Source organism: Hermetia illucens, chromosome 1 (genome assembly GCF_905115235.1).
Source record: "Hermetia illucens chromosome 1, iHerIll2.2.curated.20191125, whole genome shotgun sequence".
NCBI classification, from domain to species: domain Eukaryota; kingdom Metazoa; phylum Arthropoda; class Insecta; order Diptera; family Stratiomyidae; genus Hermetia; species Hermetia illucens.
The window spans coordinates 196,224,761-196,237,860 of NC_051849.1; the positions used below are offsets into that span (position 1 = coordinate 196,224,761).

At 41.3% G+C, this 13,100-nt stretch overlaps 1 protein-coding gene across 1 annotated transcript; it reads right to left on the bottom strand.

The window, feature by feature from the left end:
- Positions 1 to 1,238: 1,238 nt before the first annotated feature.
- LOC119647218 (zinc finger protein 2-like) lies at positions 1,239 to 13,100 on the bottom strand. Its single transcript, XM_038048047.1, has 6 exons — positions 12,872 to 13,100; positions 7,081 to 7,572; positions 6,860 to 7,015; positions 1,860 to 2,248; positions 1,656 to 1,754; positions 1,239 to 1,599 (listed from the first exon to the last, which is right to left on the bottom strand). Exons 1-6 carry the CDS (start codon positions 13,004 to 13,006, stop codon positions 1,287 to 1,289), a joined length of 1,584 nt encoding a protein of 527 aa, XP_037903975.1. The 5' UTR covers positions 13,007 to 13,100; the 3' UTR covers positions 1,239 to 1,286.

Sequence of the window (13,100 nt, forward strand, 5' to 3'; positions counted from 1 at the left end):
AATCATCGATAGGTTCACGCGCTAGCCTGAAGCTACACCTCTGGTCGTCATTACCGCACAATTGTGTGCCGAAGCCCTTTGTCGGCAATGGATCCCACGCTTTCAAGCCGAAGTTATTATTGACCAAGGAATGCAGTTCCGAGTCTACCCTATTCTCGGAGTTAAACAAACTACTAGGATTCAAACGCCATCGGACGACTGCATACCACCCGAAACCCAATGGGATGCTGGAGTGCTAGAATAAGACATTGGAGGCTATAATGGCACACCATGACTCTTCGTGGTAGCAACTCCTGCTTTTTATTCTAATTGGCCTACGTACAAACCATCGTGAAAAATTTGCCGCCAGTTCCACCGAGCTTGTATACGGAGAGAATTTGAGACTCCCCAGCGATCCTGTGTTTTATACCAGGTCAGCCGTTTCCACTACTGGGTTTTTGCGATTGCCGCGGGACGCAGTAGCCAAATTAAAATCACCCCCCCCCCCTCCCCTCCAGTCATTCTTCAACGTAGGCTAACACCCCCAAGGACCAGGATGTCTGCACACACGTCTTAGTTCGCGTGGATGCTTCCCGAAAGGCTTTGCAACCACCATATGAGGGCCCATATGAAGTATTGAACAGAAGGGAGTACTTCTTTAGGCTTGACGTTGACGGCAGAGCCAAGAACGAGTTCCGTGTCCAGGCTAAAGCCTTTTGTTTCCGGGGCTGATTCGATCTGCGCCCCTAAAATTGGTGGACCAGAAATCGGGTTTTGTCGTTGAAACCCAGTATCAGCTGGGGATGAAGTAGCGCGGAGGCGTTGTAATGTGAAGTCGCTTAACGGAGATTCGTCCGAGCTCCACACCAAGGTAGCGCAACTCACCACTACTGGAAATTCACCCGCCTGAGTGGCTCGCCTACCTGTTGTCAGCACGATAATATATAGTAAATTCTTAATTGTTATGCGGTTCACATTTTCTATCGAGCAAAAATTGAGTTCACCACTAATAGAATGAGGTAATAAGTAGATTCTGAAATCAAAACAATTTACAGATATTTAATTAAGTTAAAAATTATGTAATTTTTGTATAAAATCCTCAATTAAAGTGGGACTATAATCACACCGTCAGTTTTATGCAACCAAACCCATTTTAATTGAACCATGAATCCGCTTGCTTCATGTATATTTGACGAAGTCTAATCACTAAAACTATTCACCCGTTTTTTTGCATTGTTAATAACAATCATATTGCATTGATTAAACTCTATTTTCCGGTGGAAGTATTAATTTTATTTTTGCAACCTTCAACTATGAAAATTGAACGAGTGCTGATTTCTTGAAAACTCTAAGTTTGTTTCTCTGGAGAAATCGATTACATATTCATTGACATTAAGTTCTTTTTCCATTGATACCAGTTGATTAGCTTCGTTGTCCATAGGGATATTCTGATGCGGAGTTGAATTCATAATAGGTGGTATCAAAGGCGATATCATTCCGGTGTTCAAATGAGGTTCAGCCATAAGAATGTTATCAATGTCGAATTTTTGAGCCCCTGATGATACAAACCTATTTTCTGATGTCTGTGCCATATTTTCGGTGGCATTAGTTGGTAGTTTTCTAAAACAGAATATTATAAATTATAGGGCTACTTTCTGATTGTATCTTTAACTTACTGTTTCGAGTGCCTTTTTGTATGACGCATCAAAGCAGAAGATTGATTGAAGCTGGCGTTGCACACTGTGCATTTATACGGCTTCTCCCCGGTATGCGTCCTAAATGAAAATTAAGGTAACAAGGTATGATTTTATTCTGTGGACAGCAGTGTCAACCATAATTTAGCTTAGAAAATATTGGTCCTCCCTTGTCAGGTAACCCACCTTAAATGGCAAATCAAGTTTGAGCTATTGGAAAATGTCTTCTCGCATTCAGTGCATTTGTGTCTCCTCTCTCCCCTATGCACTTTTCTCATGTGGTCATTCAAATACGACGCTTTGAGAAAATCTTTTTGGCATATGTTGCACGTAAACAGCTTGATATTGCTATGAATCGCTGAGTGACTGTTGAGATCTTTTAGTGTCTTAAAATTACGCAAACATTCGTTGCACTGGAAATTCCTGGCTTCAGAATGTGCCACCTGATGAGTCTTCAAATTGCTGGATGTTGTGAAAAATTGACTGCAAACATCACATTGGAAGCGTTTCTCTCCCGTATGAATTCGCACATGAAGCGTTAGATTGCTCATTTGATTGAAGCACTTTTGGCATACCTGGAATATATAGATTGTAATGTGAAGCTATTAAGATTATTGTTGGAAGGAACTTTAAAGTCTAAAGTATGTAAATTAGCTAGGAAAAGGGAGGAAAGAGTCTGCAAATTAAAGACTTACTGCTTTATACTATCTACTTCATTAACAGCATCCATTCAAAAATAATAAATATCAACTCAAAACTTAATAAATTGTAGTAAACAGATAAAATAAGATAAGTAAAATACAAAAACTAAAGTAATGTGAAAAGAAGAAAATAATAGTGAAATTGGATGAATTGCTGAAGGTAAAATGATAAAAAAAAATAAACAAAAAACCAGAATTTCGAAATAAATGAAAATAAAGTACCAGATGAAAGGTAAAAATGTCATTTTTTTCAAAATCGAGCCAGTAGAAACCTTCTCCCTTTCCCATTCCCCACTTAAAAGGATTTACAAGACGGTTGAATATCAAAAGTACAATTCGATTATAATATGGCACATGTATCATACCCTTTTTCCGACATAAATCCGTTAATATTCCTTTAGAAAAATAGATACATTGCATAGCGTGGCAACTCACTCCTTTATACCCACTAGGGTTTCCTGAGAGAGATTGACCAGGACTTGTCTGCAAGCAGCGATATGCCCAATTTACCTAGCCCGCCCTATTTACGTGGAGTATGGATCAATACCAAATGTGAGAAGCGGCTATTGATTACTATGTAACCACCTCTTAGTCGATCCTACTGAACCCTCATGCTGCAACAACTTCGATCAGAACAATAAACAAAGTCTAAAGGATAGAAAAACAGCACCATATATCCTCCTTTACGGTTTGTCAGGGTACCCTGTATTGTCCGTTGATGACGGCTTGGCTCCTGGACTGTAGAGCAAGCTTTTGCGGCTTATCAATACTTAAATTTCGAATTCGGACAAGAAAAATAAATTCACCCAAACAAATTATGCCAAGTTTAAAATTTTGGTTTTACGGTCCAGAATGCAAACCCCATAATGTCAAAATAAAAACAAAAAGTGTTCTTCCATTTGGTTATATCAAAAGCCTGATCTGGATGCAACCACGAGACTTTGAAATCCCCTTCCAGGGTAACAAGCCTCCGTTTTTTCGGCCGACCTTCTGGTCGCATACCATCGACTTCAATATTCAGGCCAATCCCGACACCTCTTTCGCAATTTTCCCGCCGTCGGCGCAACTCCATATCGATCGCGGATATTCTTATTTCGGATGTGATCAGAAGGTATCACGCTACTAGTCCAACGCAACATCTGCGTCTCCATTACCACAAGACGCGGTTCATTGTCTTTTATAGTCGGCCAACACTCAGAACCATAGATTTGGGACGTTCGCTGAAACGTCGATCAGAAAGAAAACCAGCTATGGAACGCCACTTCATCCAGGTTGCGTTAATGCGTGAAGCAATTTCATAAAACAATTCTCCATTTGCTGATAGCATTGACCCAAGATATTTATATTGCTCAATTCTGGGCAAGTCACTAAAACTAGCAGTCATTGTGCCTGTTGTATGAGAGTCGGTTGTTGCAAATTCAGTTTTATTTAGATTCAATCTGAGACCGTGTTGCATGAGGCAATCAATGGATTTTTGGGCAAGTTGATTGAGACCATTTTTGCTACTACACGCTGGAAAAACATCATCTGCACAAAGCAGTGTGTTGGATTGTGTGTGGAACAGTGTAAATAACAAGTACAAAGTAGAGTAGTGATAGGACGCTTTCTTGATGAACACCAACAGAGACACGAAGCCGGTTTTGATACATCCGCGCTCTTTTGGCGCTAAGGGTTGTCATAGACCATACCAGATGAGTTCGTATGGCACAAGGTCAAACGTTTTCTCCAGATCCAGAAATGCAATGTAAAGGAACCGATGCTTCTCACGGTGTTTCTCCATGAGTTACAGCGCAGCGGTTTGATTCACGGTTATTTCAACGATTTCGCGAATACGGCTGTCAAAAATGCGTTCAAAAATCTTCATGGTATGGGAAAGTAATCGGATCGGACGGTAATTTGAGCATTCTGCTGGACTGCCTTCCTTTTCCCATATAGGAACAGTGGTACTTTCTTGCCAGTCAAATAGTGTTCTACCCGATTAATGAATTCCCTGAGCCACAGTGTTGGGTCCCAGCTCTTCGCTTTCCAGAGCTCAGATGCGATGTTGTCAGGTCCTGTTACTTTCCCCGATTTCATTCGTTTTATTGCTTCCTCGACTTTAGTTGCACTGACAAGTGGAAATGCTCCAAAGGCCGACAATAATTGTGGAATTGAAGGATGAACAAACTATTCAGTTGAAATCTGCTCAAAATATTCTCGCCATCTATCTGTCGCGACTCGACGGTCGGTGCGCAAAGTATCGTTCTTGTCATTAACACAACAGAAGTGTTCCATATCCTGTGTGCGTTTGTGACGGCATTTGGTAAGTCGATACAGATCTCTCTCGCCATCCCGAGTGTCCAGTTTATCGTAAAAATTTTTGTAATGGACCGTTCGAGTGACAGCGATCACTTTCTTCGCTTCCCTGTTGACTTTCTTATATATTTGCCAATTGATGAGCGTTTTATCGTCAAGAAACTTGCGGTAGAGGCGTTTCTTTTCACGGACCTTCGTTTCAAAATTGACATTCCAAAGCCAAGTATCTCGGTTGATGTGCCGCTTACCTGGCTTGATAACCTCGAGTATTGCAGAGGCCGCTTTGTGGATGGTGCCTTTAATTTGGTTGTACGATTCTTCGACATTCGTAATGGTTGGTAATCGCGAAAGTGAGATAATTTCTTCCAACGAAACCCCCACCATTTAATGCGCGGCAGGACAATGTGTTCCTCACGCTGCTTTATCGCTGGCTTGATTCGCAAGAAAATTAAAAAGGGGCAAATCTCTACCATCTCCAAAATTGTACTCCTCAACAAGAACAAGAACAGAGCACATGCCTTCCAACGATTACTTCCGTGAACTAGCCTGTATGCACATCTGCAACCATAATCACCACAACCTCCTGTTTTCACCAATAATTGCATGACGTTGCACATTAGCCCGAAACAAACACACAACATGGTATCTACTTAGCCGAGCCATGTCGGGATGGGAAATAGGAATTTGGAAGGGGAACAATGGAGATGTTCAAAGATGCTAAATAGGTGGGAAAAGTAAAAATGTACAAGCAATTGAATCTTCTCGTTAGCTCGTTAGGAAGCGTTTCTTAGATATTAGGCGATACTTCATTTGATGTGTCTTCAGCTGTGACTGTGTCCCCTTATTATTTTAATTTCACAATATTCATCATATCATTGTCCAATTGTCTTTTGGATGTCACTAGAAAAATTTCAAGTTTTATTAAATACTGTTCATTTTTGATTGCACCATATAGTTTTATGTCACCTTAAATGTAAGTGTGCTAAGCGAAATCCAGTAACGCTGGCGCACCAGATACGAAATCCACAGCCAGATACGACATCTATGTTGTGATATATTTTTTTAACGTAACGCAGCCCCTTGGGATGGAATATGCAATTTTTTTCGGCCATAGACACCCAGGCAGGTGGAGTCGAGAGGCGCTCAAATCTAGAGTATCAGAACACCTTTATTTCGGTCGGTCTTTGCCATCGACTTCGATGTTTAGACGATTCTTTTCCGATAAACACACCATCGAAGGCGCCCCCCTACTATTTTCCACAATTGGTTCAACCCCATATCGATTGCACATGTCCTCCTTTTGGACGTGATTATAGCACGTCACTACGTCACTGATTCAATGCCAATATCTTCGTCTCCGTTAAGGCGAGGCGCTCTTCATTCCCTTCGATAGTCGGCCAGTTCTATTAAAACCCATATTTGGTTGAGTTCATTAAAGAGCTCAGTATATTTACCACGAGATAAAGCTAGACTGAGAGAGCAACCTCTTTGTATCATGCTTATCCTTCCAGTGCCTTGAGGAGACTACTGTTCTCCATATTTTCATTCTTTCATTAGAAAAATATGTATCGGTGTGTCTATTTTACAAATTTTTAAGACTCCTATTAAGCTTTAGTCAGTATATGCGGCATGTAAATTGCAATCCCTTTTGCATGCTTGATCCAGTAAAACCAGCTGCATTAGACGCTAGCGATTTAAACATCCCTGGTACCTGACCCCATTTAGGTATTTCGACCCCGCCCATATTGACGTCTAGTACTCTTGAGTACTCTCCACATTTTGTGCAGGAATTCCAGGTTACTTGCCTGGTTTGCGTAAATAATCTTTTGGTTTTGTCAAAACAGTCTATTATCTGCTCTCCGCTTCATACCTCTGACGTGTCTTTGTCTTTTAATTATTTGTACTTTAAATTTTTGGTTTAGGGTAGCAATCCACCTATTTAATTCATTTTACATTTAAATTTTTCCGTGATTACCCTCCCGTCAAGATAGAAGATCCCATATAGGGGCACATCAGAGAGGTTGCAGCTGTTCCTAACGTGAATAACAGTTCGCCGCGGATATTTGATTACCCCGGTGCCTCCTATGTCTAGAGGGGCCTTCCTCGGTCCACAACCTTAGGAAGTGCACGGTGGACTAGGAACTCTGAATTATACTAAATTAATATATTATTAAATATGCGTGTACCTACCTCACACTGGAAAGGCTTTTCTCCAGTATGGATGCGCATATGTGTTTCCAGATAAGTTCGATTTCTGAAAGTTTTCCCACAAACTGAGCAAATGATGGGGGCCCTTTTACCAGACTTCCTTCTAGGCTTCGAGCGCTCCTCTGGTTGTAAGAATTCCTTTGAATAATACCTAATTTTTGATTGGCTCTTTAATATTTACGAACAATTTGCTTTCAAATTACATTTACGTTCGAAGTTTCCTCTGCCTCTTCATTACCAAGATCCTTTTCTCCCTTTGTACTTAAATCACAATTTCCGGCTCCACCAGGTTCTATAGCAGGTTTCGCTTGAGGGTCACCAGCAGATACACCCAGTGAATCTTCTGACTGTGTTAAACTATTCACATCAATTATAACATCATTGAGAACATCCTCGTCTGCAGTTGATAGGCGAGATTGATTTTCATTTAAAATTTCGCAGGCGATGTTGACAGCATCATAGATTTCGTCGTCCTTAGCAAAAGTCGAAGATACTTCGGAACTAGCAGAACTTTTCATGAAGCTGTAGTTGACATCGTTTCTGTTCGCATTGTAGGTGAATCCTTTGTACATGTGGAAATATTCATTGAGCCTAGCATTCGAATATTCACATTGTTCCTTTAAATTGTAAGCATCGATTAATCGACCAGTGCATGTTTGGCAGAGCCATGTTGAGAGTCCATATAAATTGTCAACCTGAAAATTTATTGGAAAATAAAAAAACATTATAAAATAACTTTGTCAAGTAATAAGGAAACAACATTCAACTAAGAAGCGGACAGGAAACAACTAAGTTAAACTTGACTTGAAATTAGATAATATTGGGGGCCAAATTTTGGACCCCAAATAAGAGGAAGGGGAAAGCTTTTATGTTAGTAAGTGGTAAAGGCCATCATTTGAATCATCGAGAGTTCAGATTTGTCAATACTAATGTCGAACTGAAAACATAAGCGAACGGCTATGCATTCTGCGCTTGCGAGGCAAATTTAGAAATATAAGCCTCATTAACGTCCACACCCCTACAGAGGGGACTGCAGAGTCGGAGAAGGATACCTTTTACGAGGCAGTAGAATGAACCCTCGAAGCCTGCCCCAGATATGATATCAAAATCATGCTTGGGGATTTTCACAGTCAAGTAGGGGCGGAGCCCGTATTCAGGCGATACGTTGGCTTCCATAGCTTACATCCAAATGCAAATTATAATGGACTGCGGATTATTCAATTAGAAGTGTCACACGAAATGGTTGTTGGAAATACCTGGTTTGCGCGGAAAGCGGTCCACAAACACATGTGGGCTTCTCCAGACGGGACCACTTTCAACCAAATTGACCACGTGTTGATCGAACACCGCCACCTCGCAGCCTTGATGAATGGAAGCACATATAGGGAGGCCAATATAGACTCGGATCACTATCTCGTTGACACGGTGCTCCGAGCTCGAATAACAACACCACCAAGAATCCCCTCTGACAATTAGGTGAGAGTTAACACTGAAGTCATCCACAACATAGAACTCCGCAACACCTATAGGAGTGAAATGGATACCGCAATAACCGCACTCAACAGAGATTCTGGAGATGAAGCATCAACAAATGATCTTCACAATGACCTGAAGAACGTTATCATAAATATGGCCACAAACATACTTGACCCCAGCCGCAAAAGAGTCGGAACGGCTGGTTTGACGATGAGTGTAAGCTAGCAACGGAACGGAAGAATGCCGCATACTGAGTAATATTGCATTCTCAAAGGACGCAGGCGCGCGCGGGGACTTATCATGAACTCCGGCGAGCGGAGAAGCGACTTCACATACGGAAAAAGGAAGCCAGCGAGAACCAACAAGTCTGTGAACTGGAAAAGCACAGGGAGTAACCGCACCAGGTGCGGCAGTTTTACCAACAAGTCAGCAGGATGAAGCCTTACATACCTCGATGTTCATCCTGCCGAAACAAAGATTGAAATCTGATTTCCAACAGAATGGGCATATTAGAGCGATGGGTTGAGTACTTTGATGAACTACTGAACAACCAGAGCATCGGCGAGTTGGAGGTCCCACCAGCTGAAGACGACGGACAAATACTGCCACCACCTAGTATAGTAGAAACAGTCTATGCAGTTCATCGGCTTAAAAATCTTAAGTCGCCAGGGGCCGATGGAGTTACAGCCGAATTGGTTAAATATGGAGGCGACCAATTACACTAAGTGGTTCATCAACTTGTGCTCAAGGTGCGGGACAGCGAATCAATACCTGATGACTGGCAAAGAGGCATTATCTGTCTCATACATAAAAAGGGAGATATCACACAGAGCAGCAATTATAAAGGTATCACGTTACTGAGTACCATCTATAAGATATTCTCCGCTATCTTGCTAGGCCGGATAGCCCCATATGTCCACAACATCATTGGTCCATATCAAGGCGGCTTCACTCCAGGCAAGTCAGCAACAGATTAGATTTTCTCTCTGCGGCAAGCGATGGAAAAATTGTTGAAATATGGACATCAGTTGCACCATCTTGTCATCGACTTTGAGACCGTCTATGATAGCATAGCCAGGGTAAAACTGTACACGGCCATGAGAGAATTCGGTATTCCGACGAAATTAATAAGACTGACTATTCTGACCCTGACCAATGTGCGAGGCCAGACAAAAGCAGCAGGATCACTCTGAAGACCATTCGACATCAACAACGGTCTACGACAAGGGGATGCCCTATCATGTGTTCTCTTTATCCTGGCCCTGGAAAAGTGATGCTGAGGTAAATGCAAGAGGTACGATCCTCTTGAAGCCCACCCAACTGCTGGCCTATGCTGACAATATCGTCATCATGGGAAGAACCACCCGAGACGTACAAACTGCCTTCATCCAGATCGAGCAGGCGGCAATTGGTGCGAGATCTTGGACTACACATCAATGAATTCAATACAAAATATATGGTGGCAATCTCAGCACCAAAAACTAACCAACCAACAACATCAAACAGCACTGGTCAAACGGGAGAATAAATATGGGAGACTAAAACTTTGAGACCGTTGATAATTTCTCCTATCTAGGGTCGAAAATCACAACCGATAACAGCTACGATGATGCAATCCGCGCACGGTTGTTGTCAGCCAACGGACCCTATTTCACCTTACAAAAACTGTTCCGCTTGAAACATCTTACCAAAGGGCCAGTCCTCATGTATTCCTCGGAGACTTGGGTTCTTAGCAAGAAAATTTCCGAACTCTTCACCGCGTTCGAGAGAAGAATCCTCCGAAGAATTTTTGGCCCCCTACATGAGGATGAACAATTCCGTAGCCTACATAACGACGAAATCTATGAGCGATACCATGACCGTCAGGTTGTGAATAAAATCCGACTCAATAGGTTACGGTGGACGGGTCACTTAATCCGTATGGATGAGGATGATCCAGGCCGGAAAGTCTATAAGGGCAATATCTATGGCAGAAAAAGAAGACCAGGCAGAACCTGCCTGAGATGAAGCAATGGCGTTGGTCAAGACGCTTTTAGGGATATCGAATTGGTGGACCTCGGCGGAAAACCAGGCTGTCTGGAGTTCCTTATTAAGGCAAGCCCAGACCGGATACCGGTTGTTGCGCCGTTGATGATGATGATTAAGCCAAATGTTAGTCTCTAGGTAAAGTTGAGCTGTTAGAGATAAGTTTTGTATTAAGTTTAGTCATAAGCTATATTAAACCAAATTAATGAGAAATAAATTGAGTGTGTTATTAAAAAACATAGAATGCAATAAGTTTACGTGAAATGCAATAATTTGAATTTCAATAACTTTGCTAGAAATAAATTGCGTTCGAGTTATGTCCTATATTATGCCTATACTAGCACCCAATTTTGTATTTGTAGGACAAACTTTTCGGGAAAATTTTCAAAATATGGTAATATACTATTATTAACTTTATTTGTAGAGATATCGGAACGGGATGTATTTTGAGGCCTAGATTTTGTAGGGATGCATCACTGGGAATTTTTTTTCAGATTTTTTGGTTGGGTAGGTTCTGAGCACGAGACTTGTTGCACTTTTTGGGGTACAGATCAGTTTCGAAAAGTGCTAATCAAACCCTTTCATTCGATACCCCACATGACCATACTCTGCAAAAAAACCACTTGCATCCTCCTTTCGCATGTATGGGAAACCCCCCTTCAAACTCAACACAAAATGGCACCGCTGCATGTAAAGAGATATACAGACCATGTCTTTTTACCAAATTTCGTAACAATCGGTCCAGCAGTGTCAGAGTAAATCGGGTGTGACAGACAAACAGACAGACGGAGTGTGAACTACTTTGCCGTTAATGGCCAAATTTCGATAAAATTTGGCTGGTGTATATGAAATTTATCTTCTATGCTGGTGCGAAATCCGGTTCTCCCAGGATAGATTTAAAGGGGGTTTTCAGTCAATTTCTAAAAGTTGGTAGTATACTATTATACTATTGAGCAAATATCGGAATAGAACATATTTTGAAGCCTAGATCTCATCTAAGTGCACCTTCCTGTTTTTTTTCGGGTTTTTGGGTTGGATAGTTTCCGAAAATGAGTCCTGTATGACTTTAAGAGTGTAGGTTTCGACTCCTTATTCGCGCACATTGCAATTCACGTTCAAACTAATATCAGATTCGGAAAGTACCAATTGAGGCCTTTCACTTGATACTCTGCATGACTGTATCCGATAAAAAAGATGTTTACATCCCCCTTTACATGTATGGGGAGCCCCCCTTTAAACTTCGCGTAAATTTATGTCACTCACTTGAGGCGTGGGATTTCATAGTTCTCATATGTCCACCAAATTTTGTTCGGATAGGTTCAGCCGTTTTGGAGAAAAGTGCGTGTGACAGACAGATAGACAGTGAATCGATTTTAATAAGGTTTTGTTTTACCCAAATCTTAAAAATTATCATGTTGGTCACTAAATGCCAATGGACTTAAGAAAGCAGCGTAAATAGTTTCGTCTTCCGATGACATAATTAACCCCTCTCATTATTCACTGATGCCCAAAGGGACTAGTTAGCTGTCACGAAGCAGTAAAAAAAATTGACTGTTAAGAAGAGGAAACCCCATAACCAGAATCGCACAATTTTATACTTTTATATCCAAATCATTCGAGCCCATAGTCACGGATGGAACGGAGTACATCCAAATCGAAAGGCGAACCTGATTCGGCAACCAGATGTAGTTTTCTTTCCTCACAGTCATTAAATTTTTACGTGCATCAACGAAATACAGTTTCACCAGACCTGTATTGTGATATGATAGCAGGACGGAGAGACTCAATTTAGCTTAGCAAAATACACGTTCAAGGGAAAATTACAAGGACACTTTCCAGTTGTAACAGTACTCCCACTTTTTCTGTATTTATGTGGCTGGCGTCGAAAGAAATTTTGAATTTACGTTGCCAAAAGCACCGAATGACGATTGAAATAGGTCGTATTAAATTGCTTGGAAAGCATACTAATTTGATTGGAATAAGGCATATTTCGGCCGATGGTGACGCCAACTAGTTATCCCAGTTGCAATACAGTTAAGGATGCTGAGCGCCAAAGTTTTATCTATGCAGGTAGTGAGAGCAAGTCTCGAAAGCTTCAAACTTTCATCAACATTTATTTGGGATGTCATCGAGGTTTTTGGCCTGCAACATATATTTGAGCGTGATAGTCAGAAAGTGGAAATGGTAGCTGATAGGTCACATATTAAAGATAGGAATTACAGTTTTTGGATAGGGCATACAATCGAACCCACTACTCTTGCAAAATCGACAGGGTAGGACCCTTAAACCCTCCCCATGAAATAGTTGTTAAGGCACGACTACTTCTAGGGAGAGTTGAACTACATAAGGAGACTACGACGAAGTGGGCTATATGTTCGCAGGGTATACATCACAGCTTCAAAGGGTATGTGTTGACTGTGCTGACATTATGATTGTGCAATTTCATCTTCGCTCTAAACTTTGTACCCAGTTAGATATTCAATAAGATCTTACCCGAAAGAAATCCATTTTCTGCGCCATATCTATAGGACGAACAGTGAACGCTTCACTGTAAATTGAAACTGCAGCCTCACCCTTCAAGCAAATCCGACAAATTAAGTTCAAGTCGATGTAAGGGACATGTTCCATAGCATCCGCCGAACTAACAAGCTACACATCAGGATCTATAAAACGGATAGCCTCTTCACAGAATTTCTACGTTGCATTCGTCCTGAAAATTACA